Source organism: Rhopalosiphum maidis, chromosome 3, assembly GCF_003676215.2.
Source record: "Rhopalosiphum maidis isolate BTI-1 chromosome 3, ASM367621v3, whole genome shotgun sequence".
Taxonomy (NCBI): Eukaryota; Metazoa; Arthropoda; class Insecta; order Hemiptera; family Aphididae; genus Rhopalosiphum; species Rhopalosiphum maidis.
Genome location: NC_040879.1, coordinates 23,096,457 through 23,118,725, shown reverse-complemented (window position 1 = coordinate 23,118,725; position 22,269 = coordinate 23,096,457). Strand labels below are relative to the sequence as shown.

General features: G+C 26.5%; 1 protein-coding gene and 1 long non-coding RNA gene across 2 annotated transcripts; one reads left to right on the top strand and one right to left on the bottom strand.

Annotated features, from left to right (window-relative positions):
* Window positions 1-12,573: 12,573 nt before the first annotated feature.
* On the top strand, window positions 12,574-14,260 carry LOC113557843 (probable 26S proteasome non-ATPase regulatory subunit 3). The gene is made up of 2 exons (XM_026963385.1): window positions 12,574-12,716; window positions 12,792-14,260. The coding sequence occupies exon 2, from the start codon at window positions 12,794-12,796 to the stop codon at window positions 14,258-14,260; it is 1,467 nt and encodes a 488-aa protein (XP_026819186.1). The 5' UTR covers window positions 12,574-12,716; window positions 12,792-12,793.
* A 4,797-nt stretch (window positions 14,261-19,057) lies between these two features.
* LOC113559057 lies at window positions 19,058-22,025 on the bottom strand. The gene is made up of 4 exons (XR_003405814.1): window positions 21,844-22,025; window positions 21,013-21,179; window positions 19,995-20,114; window positions 19,058-19,230 (listed from the first exon to the last, which is right to left on the bottom strand). It is a non-coding gene; the product is annotated as an uncharacterized LOC113559057 (long non-coding RNA).
* Between the last annotated feature and the right edge of the window lie 244 nt (window positions 22,026-22,269).

Sequence of the window (22,269 nt, the reverse complement as noted above, 5' to 3'; positions counted from 1 at the left end):
GAATGTGTTTTCAGCTACGCGGCGCACACAGTCGACCTGGGCACCTGTCCGGTCAATAACAATAACAAACACGATAACAATAAGTATCTTACTATGCTACCTGCCTATACCTGTACAGTTATAGTATATATATATATATATATAATACGATTGGAATTCGTCCTTATTTTCACCCGTTCTCTTTCGGGTGGTTTTAAAATCGATGTCACACCCAGTGTGTTGAATCATTTTAAGTTATAATAAATGAAAAAAAAAAATCGATGTTTAACTGCTTACAGAATGCTGTCACTTTCCACACACGACCAATATTCTCATATTATTTATTATTTATTTATTTTCCTTCTCCGAGAGGGGGAGGCATGTATGAATAAAATTATTTTTCCTCCCCACTTAAAGTACGAATAGATGCGCTATTAATTTTTAAATACTACATAATATATATTATATTATATCTGCACATAACAGTATCTTACATTTTCATATATTTTCAATCAATATTAAATAAATAATGAATCATATATATAACCAACACTATAGTCTTTTAGGTTGTTACTTATTTAGCTTCCTGTACCGACGACTGACGAGCATTCGATGACGAGACCGACTAGCTTGCCTTTAAGATATGTATTGGGATTTAGGTATGCATCAATTGCATAACGTCATCGTCATAAGAGTTGTCAAAAATACTTCACATCAATAATCCAGGACTGTGCATCAATATTTTTCCCCTGAAGTCAAGCGTCTCGGCATTTTATTACTTACCGATAATATGAAAACCGAAAATAACACAACTATAACCATATAAATATAAGCTAAAGAAGGGGGATTACGGGGAGAGATATATTTCACTAATCTACCTTTGCAAACACGTAATTGTAACCCTGGGTGGCACACGATTCCGCACAATATACCTTTTTACCTACCCGATTCCGCACATTTTCATGATACAAAAAATTGTTTTTACTTAACTAAATTTAACACGATTCCGCATAAAAGTTGTTGCGACGTTGCCAGTCATGAGAAAAAATAATTATAGTAATAATTAGGACTCGGATTTTAGAGCATAATAAATAACAAAAAATGCCCAAAATTGTTTTAAAAAAGCGAAAATGAAGCATATTTATTCTTTAAAAAGCAAAAAAAAAAGCATGACTAAAAATTAACATGAATTAGTCATAATTTTATAAAACTGAATAAAAAAAATTGAAAAATTAATTTAAATTAAAAAAAGAATTTACTACCATGTATTTGGCAAGGTTTTCAGAAGTGAAACTGACTCTATTGTCTGAGAGGATGTTTTTATACAATAAATTTTGAACTGGTCGATATCGATGTTATACGAGTACTGAGTGTAAGTTCTACAGACTATATGCAATAGCCGATAAGCTATCCACCCATAAGGTATCTGTAGATCGATAATCTATACGTTTAAGGTCATTTTTCACACTAATGGTACAGTCACGGTCATTATTGCGGGTTTTCACATTTCTAATTAAGTAAATAAATATTTATTTTTATTTTTATAGCATGACGACATAAAAATTCCACAGTTAGAATAACTGAAAAAAGCAAAAAAAGTATTTACAAAAAAAAAAAGGCAAAAAAAGCAAAAATAAATATGCTTATTTGGAATCAAATTGACGTGAAACGAATTTATGTATAATTATTAGATTTCTATCTTAAGTATATAAAAAGAAGCATTTCCTTTAAAATCCGAGCCCTAGTAATTATATTAAATAAAACAAATTTTATAGAAAAATGTATTTCGATTCTGTCGTAAATAATATTGTAGTTTGGTTTTTATGCATAAATATGTATATACTCTATTTTTAAAGTAACAATAAAATAATACAAAAATAGTCAAATTAGTTAAAATAAATAATTAAAACAAGTAATTACAATTGTTTTCCTTGATATCGAGGACCAACTTGCAAGGGCATATATTAATATCAACAATTTATATGTTTAAAATAATTTTTATAATACAATCGGCAACGTCGCAAATTAGTTTTGTGCGGAATCGTGAATCGCCGGTAGCCACTCGCCCCTTATATTAATTGTTTCATCCGTACATTATAATATGTACATTATTATTAATCGTCCTAAAATCGTCCACGTTCGTTCGCTAATTAAGGACGTTAAGGTGAGTCATCGAATTACAATGTTCGACGCTGCGGCGGCCATATAATATAATAACATATACACTGAAATATATATCCTTTTTAATTTAACGTAAATTACTTAAATACCTAACTCCTAATGAATTTGTTTTTTTTTTCGAATAACCTATTAAAATGTATTTAAGAGTATCTTTTAATTTGTCTAGACGTATAATTTAATCACAATTTGGTTTGATATTAATAAAATAATAATAATTATATTTTAAATTCTGATAGGTACGCCGTCATCATAAGAGTACTGCTATGAGCTTATTTTTAATTTTATATCGATGTTCATTTTTTATAACACGATAGTGTATTGATGTTATAAATATCTTTATGAATTACCTATAATCATTTTCTATAAAGTAATTTAAAAAATGAATTTTCCCCGGACCATTGTTTTGAACTATTGCAGTTTCAACTATACACTAAATATTACATTTTAATGGCTACAAGAAACGTAAATTGAATAAAAAATGATAAAAACACAACACGAGTTGACGACGTAAGTGCCGTGTACTTAGCGGCAAACAACTATGCCAATGAAACTCACTGCCCGTATCCTAAAAAAATAACTTTTATATTACTAAATATTCTTAAATAAATTTATTTATTCATTTGAGTTAAGTTAAAAAAAAACTTTTTTGATTCAAAAATAATGTCTGTTATTTATTTTTATAAATTAAAAATATAGGTATACAAGAAAAACAATTAAATAAATATAATAAATAATAATAATACAGATGATTTTAATGCTGATTGTCCATAGATTTTGTTTTTTGTAGATTTCATTCTTGAAAAGCTATCAATGATATCTTCATACGCTAATGATGACGATGAATCACTTTCTACTGCAGATAGTTAATATAAGGCTATAGGGAATTTAATCTTTTTTGTAACACAGTTAGTCATAGATAATTTTTCATTGTTTTTAAAACGGAAAACAAATGTTTGGCGATACGGTTAGTAGCTGGCGTTGAGACATTTATCGAAGGACAATTTCAATAATATAATATGACATGAAGTGTATTGTATTTAATATCTATGACTCAGTGGCGGCTCGTGTGCTTTGAAATTGTTAGGGCGATATAAAATTGATTATTAATGGTAAGTATCGAACGCAAATAATATTTATAATAGTTATTTAATTAAATCCATTTAATACATATAATGATAATGAAATAATAAAATAATAATTGATTACGAGTTCCGACGGCACAAAGTAAACAATAACCACACGCAAGTTCGGAATCCGTGCATATCGGGGCATCGGGCGATTGAAATCATCGACCTGGCGGCCGTGTTATTATTGTATTCCCCCTTCTTAGTTCTTGCATTCCGATCATAGTTATGACGGGCGACTTTTAACATAGCCCAAGAATCGCATTCGCTGCTCGTGGATTTCAGCAAATTGTTATTGGTAATCGATTCTCAGAAATTGTAAACTCCCATTATCTGATAATGTTTTCATAATATTTATTAGTGCAAATGTAGGAAACATAATTTTCATTTTTGACAATAATATTATACTACAATATGCGACCGCCCCATCGCCCCTATCTACGAGCCGCCACTGAATTCTATGTACTATAAACGGTAATCGGTAAAAAACGACACGGAAAAAAACGACGTGAAAAACGTTGATTTTGGTTAAAAATTATTAAATAATATTATTTTTAAGTTACGTAGAAATTCGAAAGCACGGTTGTTGAAATAAACTTTACATTTATATTAATTCTTTTAACATGTAAGTTATACATATTATTAGAAGTAAGGCTTCAACATCACAGGTCATTAGCCTAAAGTTATATTTGTATACCTGCACAATGATACACATGGGTTGCGATCGTATTTTATACCTAGATACCTACCTACCTACGTAGTTTTGATGACCGAAGTCGCAACTCACAACGATAATAATAATAATAATAATATAGAGAACAGTCACCTATTACTTATTGAGTATAATAAAAATTTAAATTACGACTTTGGATGTTATGATAAGGTTATGGATATAAACTATAGGTTCTACTATATTTTGTGAAACATTAGGCGTCGGTTACGTCTTGATCGTTCGACGTGAATACGCGGAACTTTGCGGAAATGTAATAATTAATTAAAAATAATTTACTTTTTATAGTATATTTATACTTAATTAATACCTATTTGAAATTTTAAAGTTAACCGCATTTAACGTTTTTTGTCGTGTTGTACACTATTCGATATGATATCTATATACTTTATTTATTTAAATGTATATTTATTCATAAAATGTCGTTTTTTTCCTAGATTCACTATAAACTATTAGATAAGCTATATAATTGTCGTTGTAATAAATATTAATTTACTAAAAATAAACGAATATTCATTAAATTTTGCCGCCCTATGTAGCCGCATAGTTTGCAGTTCCTTAAATCGGCCCCTGTGTTTACTAAATGAAAGTTATATTATTATATTATAACAACATAATATGCCACGAAACACGGTGGATTAAACTACACAATATACAAAGATTAATATATAATTATACAAATAGAGAGATTGTGAGGTATTTTTTAAATGTATTTGATTAGTTCATTCGAAAAAAATAAGTCCATTAACAGTTATTGTTTTCATTAAACCAAAAATACAGATAAATATTAATTTGTATTGTAATAACATGCGACCACTACCGCGGCGAACAAATCCGCTAGTTAGACAGTTGGACTGTAGATATTCTATTTATGATTGTATTAAACAAATAATTGAATTTGATGATTCTTTAACTTTTGTGTTCATTATTTCGTTTGATAGTTTGACCTTGACAGTAAAAATAATTATTGCGATTTTCTCATAGAGTAATAAGAATAGTGTATACAATATGTAGAACTGATGTTTACCTTTGTCATCTTGAATTATTGCACATAATTACTTAAAATATCAATAAGATAAAAATGTTTACGCAGCTGTGTAAATATATTATTAAATTAATTTAGTTATATATATATTAATTATGGAAATAAACGATACGAGTCAATGAGTCATGAAGATAGACATGCATCGTAGTCGACGTAGTCCCTTTATAAACTATATCTGTTCTATAATATTTTTTAAAGTTTCTATAATAATTAAAGATCGATAACTAATTTAAGACTTTATTATAATATTATGAATAATATGAGTCTTACTTATCCATGAGTATTTAACATTTTATTACTATTCAGTATTTTAAATCAAAAATATTCTATATACTTACGGAAATTTATATATTTTTATATAATTAAAAACTGGATATACTCAAGTACCATGGTTTAGACGACATTTTTTAAATTAAAAATACTCCACTCTCCCTCCACATATGATATAACGTCGTCTAATCCTAATTTTTGATCACGAGAGGAGAAGGCATACACGCGTTTAATGTATAGGTACCGGTTTGCGATGACGCATTTATATACTTTCAGTATTTTTCTTTTCCCACGACGTCGTCGTCGCACATTTTATTATTAATAATATAGATACTTTGTTCAAAATTTAAAAAAAAATCATTATATAGTAACTTGTATTTTTAAATTATTTTTCTACAAACATTTTTTATAAAATTAATTCCAATAAATTTTAGAATTAATCCGAAATTTAGTTTACGATCATACAGTATTCAACCAACCGGTACTTGCCTAGAACTTCTTCAGGCCGTAATACATGTGGTAATAATATATAAAACGATTACAGAGAATGCTTAATTCTGATCAGATAAAAAAAACGAAACTATAAGATTCTCAATTTTTAGTGAAATTTCACTAAAAATACTAATCTACGGTGTATTTAATATGATTTATGTTGGTAAATATAATTTTTTGTTGTAGGAAAGAATTTGTGTGTTAGGTGTTATAACTCAAGCAGTCAATCGATGTTTCAGTGTTGAGTATTTATGTCCATAATACCTTTCAGAGGAATAAAAAAATTAAAGAATTGCCATGAACTATTTTAATATTTAATGCTCTCAAAAAGAATAAATAATTATTTAATATTTAGTTTAATTTTCAAATATTCAAATTTACCTATTAACTTATTTGCAATAAAAACAAATACACATGTAGTTTAATTAATACAAATTTTATATTAAGGTAATACATAGTAGCAACGCATCTGCGTAATTAATGTAATATAAAAAGATACTTACAAGTTATAATATATTCTAAACATTTTTTTTCAGCTATATAATTATTTGTACCATAAGCCTTATGGTACAACGATAATTTTTGTATTCGTTAGGCCTTAAAACAAGGTAATATACCTAATTCAAATTAAAACTTATTTATAAATTATAGTACCATTTACTCAATTTATAACCGGCGCATCTTGCTATTCGGCAACTGCTTGTTATTATTTTAATAAAACAATATTGATTTTTTTTTTTTTTGTTATAGTTATAACCGTTTTTATTGTTTCTTTTGTACCATTCGAGATGTGGCATTTCCATGCATAGAATAATGTTACTTTCGGTTTTCCTTTTTGACTTTGTGTTGGGATCTTGTTTTCATTTGCCACCTTATTACGCAGTTCGAGTTTGTATTGATTTGCGCCGCCGAAGCCACCAGGGTTGACACACTTTCATTTTTCATCGTCATCACTATAGCAACGGCGCCGAAGTACTTGGTTGTCTATGTGTCCGTACAACTGGTCGAAATCTTATGATAATCAATATTTGTTTTGAATTAGTGAGATATTTCTATACAGTTTATATAGAAGACGTAAAATTAAATTATAATAATTTATTCTGCATGAATATTATACATACGTATTTTACAAATGGGTATGTAATGAATGTTCGGTTTCGGTACATAATGTATAATACATACATTGTCATTTATAAATGACAAATGACAATTAATTGCATTTTTATACTACATGAAACGACATTAATACAATGATTTATAATATATTAATATAATAAGCCATAAGGTATATATAATAGGTGCATGTATATTGTATATTGTATAGTCATGTTTCGAGAAAAACTGTGAATTTCACTGAAAGCGATCGTCGGCCGTACGAGCACGCGGGCCACATATTCAACTTTTTTTTAAATTATTAAATAAAAAAATATATTTTTTAACTTTTTTACCAAAACATTAAAATAAATTAAAACATGAAATGTGTGTAATTATTGTCCCTTTGAATCTTATTAAAAAAACAGAATTATTATACCTCTATTATTTCAAGAGATATCGCAATGGATAAATCCTCACGGGACCCCTGTATAGGGCCTTATATCATAGGCATATTTTTCTATACATTTTAGGTGATGTAGTGTAGAAGTACAAATTTTAAAATTCAATCAAATTCGCGAATTTTTGTTTATTATTTTGTAGTCAAAACTTATGACTTACGAGTATATACTTAAATTTCATTACGTGAGGCTTGAAAATTGAATATTAAGTTCCTTATTAATATTATGACAACTACAACGCGAACATTTCGAAAATACTTATTCAACAGTTTTTTTTATAAATATTTTCTGTGAAGTATATTATTTTTGTATATTAAACAAAAAAATCGATTTATGTTATTAAATTATAATTTAAAATATATTTTTATTGCAGAAGTAAAATATTTCGCCATTACACAATGGATGTCGATAAAACCATATAAATAATTTAACAAGCACTACTATTAGTTGAACTATACTATTATTGTATATATGTATTATATATTTAATATGATAAAAGTTTATTATACTGCAGGTTTGAATGGTTTATAATAAATAATAATTATTAATTACCTAATTTGGTTTGTCACTTACCCAGAAATGGTTTCATGCGTGTCGTCCACGGGTAGCGACCCACCGATAATATTTCTTTTGTAAATCGTATGATTCAAATATCTACATTTCTTTTGAGCCCAATTTCTAGTGACTCCTTTGAACTCTAGATGATGTCAAATAATGATACACTTCCTTTAAAGGATTATAATTAGAATGGTTTTTTTACGTGTGAAACGAAAGGTGAGTGAATAATAAAATAATTAAAAGAATACGCGTTATATACGTTTATTCAATAATACATATATAATTCGTCACGAGTTGGCTTTATTGCAGTAAATAAGAATAACAATATGATGATTGAATTCTATTTATTTTTTTTGTCATCATCTGTCTTCACTGTATAAGTGTATTATGTATATCTAATATGATTATATATAATATGATTTTTTTAATAATTGATGTGTTATTATTATTTTAAAAAGAAAACTTGTAACGCATCGGTGACAACTCTATAGTCGATATACACCACTATAAATGAGAATATTCAAATTAAAACCACAATTTTCGGGCCAACGTTCGAAATGGTAATTTTACTTAGTTTTAGTTTATACGATTTATTAATTCGTTTTACTACGCCGTCGTCGCCGTCACCACCACCCAAGTTATTGATGTGTTTTTAATTTAGCGACCTACCGACGTCGAACGAAAGGAAATCGTTTTTCGTTCGTTGTTCAAGTAACATAATGCCTCAACCATAAATTATAATATTGAAAATATAAATTATTTTTCATCGCGAATATTCCACCAATTATTTGCATAGAACATTATATTTTTTTCAAATTCTGAATTTAATCTTTGAAAATTATATTTGTCTTATTGTTTAATAGTCTCAGAAAAATAATAAAGATTTAATTTAACTTTTAATTTATGATTATATGAATTATATTTAATCATGGCACAATGTATATTTATGACATGGACTATGTCACTATGGAGTCATATAATAGCATAATTTAAATAATAAACATCTTATTAAGTATAAAATTAAACACTTTTTAAATTCTTTTATCATTTAATACTTATTATTTCATTATGTATTGACTTTTTTTCAAAATATTTTACTTCATGCTTTTTTTCAAGCTGCATGTATGAAATTTTTATTTTTTTCATCCTTTTATTTAATAGTGAAACCACTAACAACTTTTTATTTTCAAATGGTAACCTATATTTAAAATGGAAGTTCTTAATTAATAGGAAATTTTTTTTTATGAATTTTTACGTTAAAATTATTATTTTTTGTTAATTTTTTAGCGAGGTATAGCATTTCAAAGCTGGGTGGTTTTCGGTTTTTATAATACTTCTTGTTTCTGATTTTGACGCGTGTGAAATAAATAATAATTAGAGGTATATGTACATATGTAGTAAACTTGTTATCGACTATTGACGCAGTGTTGAACTTTGTATCTGTAGTTGCTACGTCCAACCATTATAATTACATATGTATTGTCATTCCCTAATTTAGATAATAAGCAACGTTCTAATCAACACATACAGCCTTATGGCCGTATATAATAATCTATCTAATGTATAATAAATTCGGTTTTTATAATAATCTGTAGGACGAATACCTGAAAATCTTAAACCATTCAATTTTGAGGAGCTATAACTCACTAACGATTAAATGAAAAATAATAAGATTAAATATAAGGGTGAAAAAAATAAATATGTTATATAGTTTTAGAAAAGCACAAAACTAAACATTTTGAAAAAAAAATTGAGAAGTCAATACTTTTTGAAATAATGATAAAATAATACAAATTTAGATATAAATTGTAAGGTATATAAATAAAAATTATATGTATTTGTTTAAATGACTTAAAATTCAACATTAATGCATTAATATTTTTTCATAATATTTATATGTATAATTTTTATATTTTGATATAATATTAAGCTTTAGTTTAAAATAAAATCTATTTTAAGATTTAAAAAACTGAGTTACACCGTATTTAAAAAATAATGGTAATTACCGGTATATACCGTAAATACCACAAAACCTAGGTTTAACATGAAGTATGTCCTTGAAATACAAAGCAATACTTGCATGTAATCAATGACAGCCAGAAATAAACAAATATCCAGTAATAATTTTAATAGGTATTACATTTATTGTCACTGGCACTTATGCTCATTTTTAAAAATTGTATCTGTTATTTGTTTATTCTTAATTTTAAAATCTTAACCAATTAAAATTCACAGGGATCTTTCCAGTGGCGGCTTGTAGGTGCTATGATACCCCTAGTTTTGTCAATTTAAAATTTAAATTAATTTTCAAATTAATTATAACGAAAACAATAAAATGAAATAATATATATTATATTATTATGTCATGGACAACGTAAATTGGGCAGACTAGCCATGATTAGTCTCTAGTCAGAGACATACTCAAATACATCATACGAGTATAAAATTATGTCAGCAATATTATTATTACAGGAAACTCTTTGTTTTTCACATATAATTACTTCATTAATTTAACGATTGTAATTCTGTCACTTTGACATGATATCTATGTATATATACTGGGTAGGTACCGTAGAGTTCACAATCGTCTATAAACAATGAAAAAGTACTTATAATCTTAAGAATTATCAAAAATGGACACTATTGTTAAAGTAGTAGTATTTTCAATATTATTATATGAAAGACCAAGTATTACTGTTCCTACATAGCATAAAGTGACATTTGTCACTGTCAAAATAAAGCAGTTAATATTAACAAGGTTAAAAAAAACCACGTAATACGGGCACTCGATTCGGTTTATGTGGGCAATTTTTATTTTAGCATATCGTTAAAATATACACATATGTATTTAAAAACGACTAACTTAATCGGATTTCGTCATATCTATGAGATCGTGTTTATCAAAAGTAATAAAAAGCATTACTACCCTTTTCTGTATATTGTATTAAAAATGGCATAAATTAGTTTTTCGTAGTTTCTATTGTTGAAAATAAAGTTACAACGTTATTGCATATACGGTCAGATTTGGCACAAAAAGGCAAACAATTTTTATGAAAGGTTACCTAAATTCAGATGAAAAATAAACGACTGAAAATACTATTGTTGTGCAAAGTGAAAAACTACCGACTTTATGTTATTACAACAATAACATTTTGATACTAATGATACCACCGATCTTAGGTAAAAAAAATACTACCTCTTAATACTTTTTGTCTGGGATATTTTAAAAATAAGTATACATTTTTAAGTATAATGCTTATTGAAATATATCATAAATTAATTTTGTGCCCAAACTAACCCTTAATTAATTTTTAGGGGTAGTTTCACTTGAATATTTTTCTTAAATGTTGTTCCCATTATCCTGGTGTTTTTTTCAAAATAAGTATACTTTTTTGGAAAAAAACAAAAATTCACGCAGACAGAGATTTTGTTGAGTTTTTTTGATATTATAATTTTTTTTTTTGAACTAATTCTGATTTTTATGGTCAAACGGGGTTGGTCTCAAGTGCCCGCATTAAACTGAATCCACTGTAATTAAATAAACAATATAAACTTAATATAGGTACCTAATACTATAGACATAATATAACTTTAAACTATATAATATGTATATTATCAGTTTAGATTATATACAATGGGTGGGACCATATTGTCCCGATATCTGAAGTACATAAGAGCGACGAGTCTCTGATTGAGATGTGCGATCTGCGCATACGCATGTATACTTGTCGCATATTTATTAAAAAAAACTGCATTCTCCTTGGGAACTCATGAGTGATAACCACGAATTAAGATCTTAATTGATAGCTAAGAATTCTTGATATTAATTCACATTAACTACGTTTATATGCAGCAGTTAATGCAAATTGACTCAATGCGCATTAAATTAATTCGCATTGGAGAACGGGTTTATATGCACCTAAAATATCAAGATTAGATGTTGAATAAAATTATAAGTTAATGCGAATGTTTTTATTACATGTTTTATACTTTGGATTCCACGATAAAAATAATTATAATTTGACATTTTAAAATTCCCGCTAAAATATTAATTCACATTAAAGCGTTTACATGCATTTTTTTAATCACGGGGTAAGAGTTAATTCGATTCGTCAAATCGAATTAAATAATAAAATAATAATTGCGCATCAGCTTAATGCGAATTAAAAATGCGTTTATATGCATCTAACTCTTGGACTTTTTTTTCTTGTGTTATCGTCCCACGGGGATGAACCGTTTGCATAATACTTATCCCCCTCCCTACCTAACTCTCGGACTAACTCAATGCGCATTAACTGTTGCATATAAACATAGTAATAAACGTGCAACAAGTATACATGCGCATGCGCAGATCGCGCGTCTCAACGAGAAGATCGTCGCTAATATGTGCTTTAAATTGCCAACATAGGCAAGACAGGACAATATGGCTCCATCTATTGTACATAATTTAAAATTATAAGTCTGTGATACCTACTTGATAATATTTTTGTTTGATATGTGATAAGAAAAACCGGGAATAATTCAAGGTTATATATCTGAAGTTAGAACCACAACAATTTTTAATTTGATAACTTGTACCGTACATACCTTTGTGCAATTATTTTTGATTTTTCATGATAATAATTTGAGTCCATAACCTAACGAAAATGTCACGTTATTAGTCATTAACCGTTTTGATCTTGTCTAAAAGGTTCCTATCGTTAACTACCTTTTATTTTTAAATGTTTATATCGTCGAACGTTTACATTTATACAATTTTTAATTTATATTAATAAACTATTCATGTAAGATATTAATAAAATAAACAATTAACATTTCTATTATACATATATATATATATATGCCTATTACATTTTCAGCAATGGCCGCTACAGTTGAATCTATTCCTGACGTCGAAATGACAGATGTATCAAATCTCCAAGAAAAAAAAGACACTGCGGCTATCCAAGAAATAAGGGACCAAATTTGTCTGATTGAGAAGGCCGTTCAAACGAAAGAAACGCGTTTCATGTTGCGTGTCTTACGAACGTGGTCTGTCACCCGCCGCAAGCTTAATCCTGTGGTCTTGTGGTCCGTCATTAACGATTTCTACATACACTGTGCTTCCGACAAAGACCTATTATTATCATATATTACTATGCCGACTCAACTACCAGAAGCAATCAAGATGCGCTCAGGTAAAAATGCCACAGGGGTACTACTCCCTGAAATCGACGGCTATATCCGCTTGTTAGTGTTAGTGCAACTTATTGATAACAATGATTACAAAAAGGCCGTAGAATTTTCTGATTTATTGATGGTTAAAATAATTGAAACAAATAGATTTACGCTAGATTTGATTTCTGCTAAAGCATATTTCTATCATATGAGATGTTACGAACTAACGGATCAATTACATAAAATTAAAGGGTTCCTTTATAGTCGCCTTAGAACGGCAACTCTTAAAAAAGATTATGAAGGACAAGCCGTGCTTATTAACTGCCTGTTGCGTAATTATTTGCACTATAATCTATATGATCAAGCTGATAAGTTAATTCAAAAATCAGTTTTTCCGGAAAAAGCAAGTAATAATGAATGTGCTCGTTTCTTATACTACCAAGGTCGTATTAAGGCCATTCGTCTTGAATATTCCATTGCACATAAAAATTTACTTCAAGCTTTGCGCAAAGCGCCAGAAAATACAGCAGTTGGCTTCAGACAGATAGTACAGAAGTTTGCCATTACAGTAGAATTACTATTAGGTGACATTCCCGAAAGATATATATTTCGTCAAGCTAGTTTGCGTAAGGCATTGGTACCATACTTCAGACTTACCCAATCAGTCCGTTTAGGAGACATGGCAATGTTTAGTGAAACATTGGAGAACTTTAAGGAAAATTTCCTTAGTGACCATACTTACATGTTGGTTGTACGTTTACGTCATAACGTCATCAAAACTGCTATTAGAGCTATTGGCGAGTCGTATTCACGCATTTCATTCGATCATATTGCTGAAAAGCTTGGGTTGGATTCTTCTGAAGATGCCGAATTTATTGTTTCCAAAGCCATTAGAGATGATGTTATACAAGCAACCATTGATTCTGAACACGGGTATGTGCTTAGCAAAGAACCAGCTGACATATACTGCACACTCGAACCCCAGGTAGCTTTCCATCAACGTATATCCTTTTCTTTGAATTTGCACAATCAAATTGTTAAGGACATGCGTTATCCTCATGAATCATATGGCAAGGATTTGGAGTCGGCCAAGGAACGTCGTGAACGCGAACAACAAAAAATGGAATTAGCAAAAAAGATAGCAGAAGAAGATGATGATGCATTCCTTTGAAACAAACGTTAAACAATAATGACTTTTGTATCAATAATTGAGTCCTATATTAAATTTTTGTGATTCTAATATTAAAGTTTAATCATAATTTATACATTATATATAACTTAAGAGTATATTTAAGTATTTTAATAGTTATAAAATTAAAATTTATGATTCAATTAAAGTTACACTAAGCGTAAATAATAAATAGATCTGTTCATTATTTAATAAGTTTAGACTAATTTTTAAGATTTCAATATATTGGTTTGATTTGAATGTTCCTCATTTAAAATGGTCCAATGTGTATAATAATTATATTCTTATTTATAGAATTATGAGTATATGACCTTTGTAATAGACAATGGTTAATCAAATTAAGTTTGTGAACAATAAAGACCAAATGTATTTTAATGCCCAATAAAAATAACTTTAGGTCTCAATGAAATTAAAAAAAAATTTAAGATTATGTTAAATAGTTTAAAAATAATAAAATAAAAATCAACTTTTATTTTTATTCAGTACACAGTAATTTTAAATATATTCAATAAATAATAAGATTATATAAATAGTAGATTTGAATAAAGTTATAATATATGTTTAAGAATTCCTTCGACTATTAATACAAAAAAAATTAACAAATATTAAGTACCTATTTAAAAAAACAATATAAAATATTTTTAAAAAAAATTCTACTAGTTATTATTTAAATTCCATATAATTTTCTATTCAAAATATTTAGACTAATTTATTTATAAGTATTTGAAATAAATGGGGAATAAGTTATTTGAGCCATTATTTAAGATACATAATTAATTCAACTAGATGAAGTTTAATTTTTTTAGTAGTTATAGATAATTGAAAAAGTTACATTATTATCAAATAAATTCTTCTATTATCTATGGTGGAATTATAAATGTTAATTTACTTGTATTTTTTTAATTCCAAAATATTAAATTAAAATTTTTGTATTTAGGTACATCTTAAATAATAACATAATTCAAATTATTGTTTTCATTAGTAGATTTATTTTGTTAGATTTTTCAAGTGTGTATTTATTGGTTTATTCAAAATGTTCTTAGTTATAAACTAATAAATACCTAATCAACTGTAAATATTGTAACTGGGTTTAGGTGTCTATGTATTAGAATCGTATTCACTGACTGTCAGCACCATATCTTAATCATTAAAATCACTTTTACCTTTTTATTATTAAAAATAAAAATAGCATAAATATCCAACCAGTTATATAACTAATATTCTACTTTACAATTTATAGTGGACTAGCTAATATTTCTATTAAAATATCAGTTATGTATGGATTTAATAAGTAATGTGTGTTAGGTACATCTATTATTTGTTTTTGTTACTTTTGTAGAAATAGTTTAAATCACTTTTTTATGCTTACAAAAAATAAATGCCCAGTCGTCAACTATGATTTTGTCACAATATTTTAACATTTATTAATAATAATAAAAAAATGATATTAAATTTTAAATAAATTTTATTATACACACTCATACAATCCAATTATCATCTAATTTATTTTATAAATATATTGTAATAAGTAATGACTAATGAAGTAATTTTTGAATGAAGATAAAAATTTCATTAGAAATTTTTGATAACTGTAAATTATATAAATAAAAATAATGTGTACAATATCTAAACTAACATCTTGTAAAACATACTAATTTTATTCTATTTAAAGTAAATGTTTCATAATCAAAAAAAAATGTAGTTATATAACTTATATTATCATTGGAACCACAAAACAACCATATACGTGTTAAGCACATTATCAATAAAAAAATCAACCAATAAGACTTAAAAAATTCTTCACAATATTCATCACTAGACAATTTTAACATAGTTTTATGAAAATTTATTAAAAATAGAATTTTTTCAAACATTTAGTAAAACCATTGTTTGAAACTATTAAAACTAGTCTTAAGCAATATATTTATTACTGAAAAAATATTGTTTAAACATTGAAAGAATTAAAAATTTTAATAAAACAACCTATACTTAATGGAAAATAAAAATAATTCTTTCGTCCTATAATATAATTTAATAAATACAAATTCACTTTTTATTAATATATTAAATATAAAAAATAATTATAAAAGTATATTAACTACTACTCTCTCACCGTGTTTTCATATAGTAAATGTAAACCACAGTGAATTAAATAGACTGCTCACTAAAACATGCAATTACTTATACACATACAATTATAATAAAATTAAAATTATATAAAATTATATTATATTAAAATTGAATATAGACATGTTATTGAAAATTAAGTTTTCTTAAATTAAAGTAGGTAAATTGTACTCGAAGAACAACACTTAACCAATATAATTAAAATATTTTAATAATAATTTAATCTAAAATATGTTAATTAAATAATAGCATTAATTGTACTTAACACACTAATTTTCATATATCTAATAATTATCTAACTTATTTTACAAATATATAGTAATGAGGTAGTTAGGAAGGAAGAAAGAATTACATTAGAATTCTTTTGATAACTTAGAAAATAATGTAAAAAAAAAAAAAAATACACAATTATAAAAATTTTCTAAATTCCCACTTTATAATAAAATAATACGAATTCTTTTTTATCTGCAGTAAATTTTTTATAATTTTAATGATGTTATATTACTTTTTAAATATTTAATAGTTTTGCATACATAAAGCACACACACCAATCTGAAAAGTTGTCACTACTATAAATTGCAAGGTTTTGTTCCACACATTGATTATTAGTTGTTGAATATACACTATTCTATAATTGTTTAATCAAATTAGACCGGTTTTGAAAAATTATTTTTAATTCAGCTGTACCAGCTTATAATTTAAAATGTAGAATATACTATATTACTATATTATTATAATGTAAAATTAATTGAATAGAATAACATAGAAGTTACAGACTACAATAGAAGTAAACATGAAATGACAATCAATAAATACATAAAAAAAATGAATTAATACATCTATGGGGTGGGCTTTATGCAATAAATAAATAGCTCAATAAATGAATTTTGATGACTTAAAATCCAATAAAAATACCCTTAAAAATATGTAATTATAACCTATAAGTACAAAAATATGCCCTAATAAATTGTATGATATAAATACTGTTGAATTTAAAAAAAAAATTTATCGATTTTTCAATTTATAATTACAATTTTTTACTTGTTCATCTGTATTTTAATTTAAGTAAAATGGCATTAAAACTAGTTATAATCTAAAGAACAATTTAAGCATATTTTGTAATAGGTATAGGTAAAATTTAATCAAGTTAAATGCTTTTAAGGTTTTAAATTTTTATTTATAGTTGAGTTTTCAATTTCATTCAATTGGTAAATTGGTTAAACAGCACTAAAACTTCAATAAAAGACCTAAAAAGTCTCATAGAAATTAAAAATGCAAAAATGTAAAATAAATTATATATTATAATTGTATGTTAATGTTATTAAAACATATTTTAAGTTAGGGAAACATTGTCTATGATATTCCAAAAAAAGATGCAAAAGTCATAATCATCCGGGTCCTACAGTTGATTATGAAGACTATTTGTTGTTAAAAATTTTCTTAGTCGAAATAACAGTTTTGATTTTCATATACAATTTCATGTAGTTTTTAAAATAAAATATTTTTATTATAATATAATTATTATACGCACATTAGAGACCAGCAATCCTCAATACAATTTTAGAAAGCAAGAAATATTTATTTTTAAATAATTACTGGCTATAAAATTACTTTATTTTTTTAAAGATGTTAAATAACATACTTATTGATATGAATAAATGTAAAAAAATCTATATTATACAAAACATTAAATTTATTGGAATAGTATATGAAAAATGTTTATTTATTACTTTTACATAGTGACATTTAAATGGTATTTTTACTGGTTAATAAAATAATTCAAACTTACAGTAATAAAGTGAGTATTCAGCAATTGTGTATTTAAAAGGCCACCATGTAAACGTTGTAATTATATAATTATATTTATTATTTGATTTGTTATTTTGGAATTGGGGAACAGAAACTTTTATGTTTTTTGTATACATATTATATATTATATATATTATATCATGTACAAGGATCATGTTTTATAGCATTTGCTAATTATTATAGAATACAGATAAGAATAGTAGTGAGATATAAATTTATTTTATGCACCACGGATTCCAAATATAAAATTTTATCATGCTACTTTTTGCATATTTGAAGTATTTAAGGTTAGGTAATGCTATTATTCAAGTTTTAGTGCTATTTTTTGCCAATTTGTATAATATAACGTTTTATTTTGTATTTTCATAAATCTAGTTCATATTATGTGGTACCTATGAAAATTATAAAAATTTTGTTATTTATTTTAATTATTTTTTTTTTTAATACATATTAAAAATACACACATTTATTTTCATATTAAAGTCTATTATTAAATAGTTAGGCGTATTGGCCTATTGAACAGTAATTATTATAAATATAAGTTTTTTTTAATTATGAACAGAATAAATTTTTATATTTGCTATTATTCATGTTTTTAGGGTATATTATAGCGCTTATTTAATGATTTTTTAGGTCATATTAAAGCGCATATTTCATTTATTTTAAATATAAAATCCGAGCTCTGATCATATATATTGCATATAAAAGAATTATAAAGAAATTCATTTACATTTTTTTGGCACTTTAATTTTAGTGATTTTAGTGATTTTAGTTTCATATACATCATTGTATATACTTGTATTAAAAACAATGATCAGTATAAATTTTTTCTGATATTTAAGGTTCATAAAGAATATTTCTATTTAATTATATAAAATGTAGTATAAAGTTGTTTCTGCTTCATACAAATATGGATGTATACCATCAAAATCCATGCTATAGGACTTAGAAAATTGAACATCTTTTTTAAATCTCCATCTTGGTTATTCCTTAACATATTTACAACAATATTTCACCTGAAAAATATAATAGCTATAATGTACAAATAAAAAGTTTTGATTGTACATTTAGGCCCAATGGTTTAAATGGTTGTATGTAATTAGTATATGATAGGTCTTAACCTGTCAAAAAGTACCTAATAGGTAAATGAAATTTAAAAACAATAATATTATTAATATAATTTTAATATTGTAATTTTAAAAAACTCAGTAGGTAGATTGTTTCAAAAATAATGGTTTTTCTTAGAATGTATTGTATATCCAAATATTGTATAAAACCAATAAATATACTACTGTCTATCACTTTTACTAAGTTGAATCATATCAAACAAATTTTGTTTGAGATGACTTTTTACAAGCTTATTCTAAGTAATAAAGATAATGTTATTATAATAATATGTAATGAGAAATTAAATTTTTTCATTTAATACTAACTGAATTTTCAAACAAGTGTTAAATTGATATTATAGGCCAATTATTTTTGTTTAAAAATATTTTAAAATTTTACTCACCAACCAAAAAACAAAACAAGAAAATGAAATATAATTTATCAACATTTTCTAGTTTATTATGTTAGGAATGAATACTCCACATATTATGCCATTACTTTATTGTGTTTAGAGCTTCTAAATAGGTTTCTCTGGCAGTAGGAAGTGATATAAAAAAAAGTATTGGTAGATTTAAAACATTTTGTTTTATCTATTTACAAGAAAATATAAATTATATTACATTTAATTGTTTTGTTATCAATTTATCATAATTTATATAACATGTATAGGTACCTCATAAGCATAAACTGATGGTGCGTTTTGTAATAAATACCGTTTGATGTCATCTAATAATAAATTACTAATTATATATTTTTCTGCTGGATAGAATGTAACCATCATTATCCTTGTTATCTGAAATTAAATAATCTTAATAATAAAGAAGTAATTATAGTAGATTCAAATATCAACATCAGTATTTTTAATGTTATATCGAACTTTTGAAGCGATAAAATATTTAGCTCAAGATTCCAATCAAAAAGTGCAAAAGATTCACTCCTTAAATACAAATGTTTATAAAAGTAAATTATCATCACCACAATTTATGTTATTAAGTTAATAATATTAACCTCTATCAAAATCATACATTCCTGTAAATATTTATGCGGCTAGATTAGTTCTACTAGATGTACAAATAATTAAATACATTACCTATGCTGCTTAATATATAGTATGTATAGTTATATTTAAAATATGTGATTTATAAAATAATAAAAATAGATAGAAAAGTGCAAGATATTAAAGCTGATATTACTGATAACCTATATTGCAAATACATATAACTTTGAATAAATTATCTACTGTATGTCATTCATGAATACTATAATATAAAGGGAATACAAAAATATTTTGAGTACTTAAAAGGAATTTTATTAATAATTAAATGATCTACCTACATAAATAGTAAGTTGTTGGTGTGGTACATTTTATTATCAAATTCATGATAGGAAAATAAAAATTATCAATATATATTGCGCATTTACGCCTAAGTATTAAGTAATTTGTATTATTTATAAATAAATAATTATATATGTATCATATATAACATCATTATATAATATGTATTTACTAATAATTAGATATTTTTATTAAGTTAAGCCAAAGTGGATATATTATACAGAGTTTTAGTTAATTTAATTAAGTACCTTTTAATACAAACCACATAAAAATAATATTTAAAAAATACATTATAACTATTAGGTAGTTTATATTTATAGAATACTGATGGTAAAGATAGATTTAATAACATTACCTCATTGAAGTAGACATTTTCACTTGGGAAGATATTTTTCGTTAGTTTTTAATCACCTTTTTCCATTTCTTGGAATTTCGTTTGTAAGCTTTTAGCAAAGCATGTTTGTCGACTAGTCTATTGATAGTATTGTGTATAAATTTGTTACTATACATCACAGTAACGTCCTGTGGGAAAATCAAAGATTACACATTGTAATATATATTATACATACGAGTACTCCATTCCAAAATATAAAAAACTAGGTGACCGCCGGTCGGTTTTCGTCTAGCCACATAATACTATAATTACATAACTAGTAATGGGTGGAGAGGAAAAATAGTGCGTAGAACTGGTGTTTACTCATTTGGAATTTTTATATCTTCATTTTTAAATAGTCGTTCAGTCGCTTAAATGTTTTTATATGCATCTGGTCAGACTAGATAAGAAAAACCTCTTTAAATAAAAGACTGATATTTGAATTAAGAAGGTGTCTTAAATAAATGAAAATAAAATTATAGATGTACTAGTGTACATCGTACATATAATGTAGGTATACGATATACTAGTGAATAGTAATCAATGAATCAGTCCCCAGTAGTAATTTTTTTTTTTCGGAATGGGGGCATAACAAACGGGTTTTTTTCTATACCAATTTTTGGGATTGTCCGATTCTACTGCACAATCCCCACAGTCATGACAAAATAAGTATGAATAAAATGTACAGTTAAAAGTCTATGACTGAGTGTATTCATAAAACCCGACATAATACAGGGTAAATGCACACAGAACACACCGTTAAAACGTAATAAATGAATAATTATTATACCAATAATCACTATTAACACTCACCCGGTGGTCGGCCGACAAAACGCGGACGCAAGAAAAACGCAAGTATAAGCGGATTGCAAGTGCAAGACAACTGACGGAGTGCGACGCCGACGGAATCAAGCAAGTGCGTGGTCAGGCTGTGACGCGGAAAATCATTACGGACGAACTTACTGCAAACGATGCACTCATAAGGAGGTGGGCACTTACGAGCCACGACAAAAAAGATCTATTTTCCCGTGACGTTGTGTGTGGTGCGTTGGTCGGTGAGCAGTGACTGCGTCGCAATTTCCGCGGTGAAGATGTGGACGGTGCGCGGTTGCGTTGCTTAGCGACGTCCGGGCGTGGCACGGCGTTGTCGATTTTTAAAAAATGGATGGATTATACGGCACTCGGTGTAAAATATGATATTACGCGACACCCACGCCGCGCCGATTTGACGATGACTGA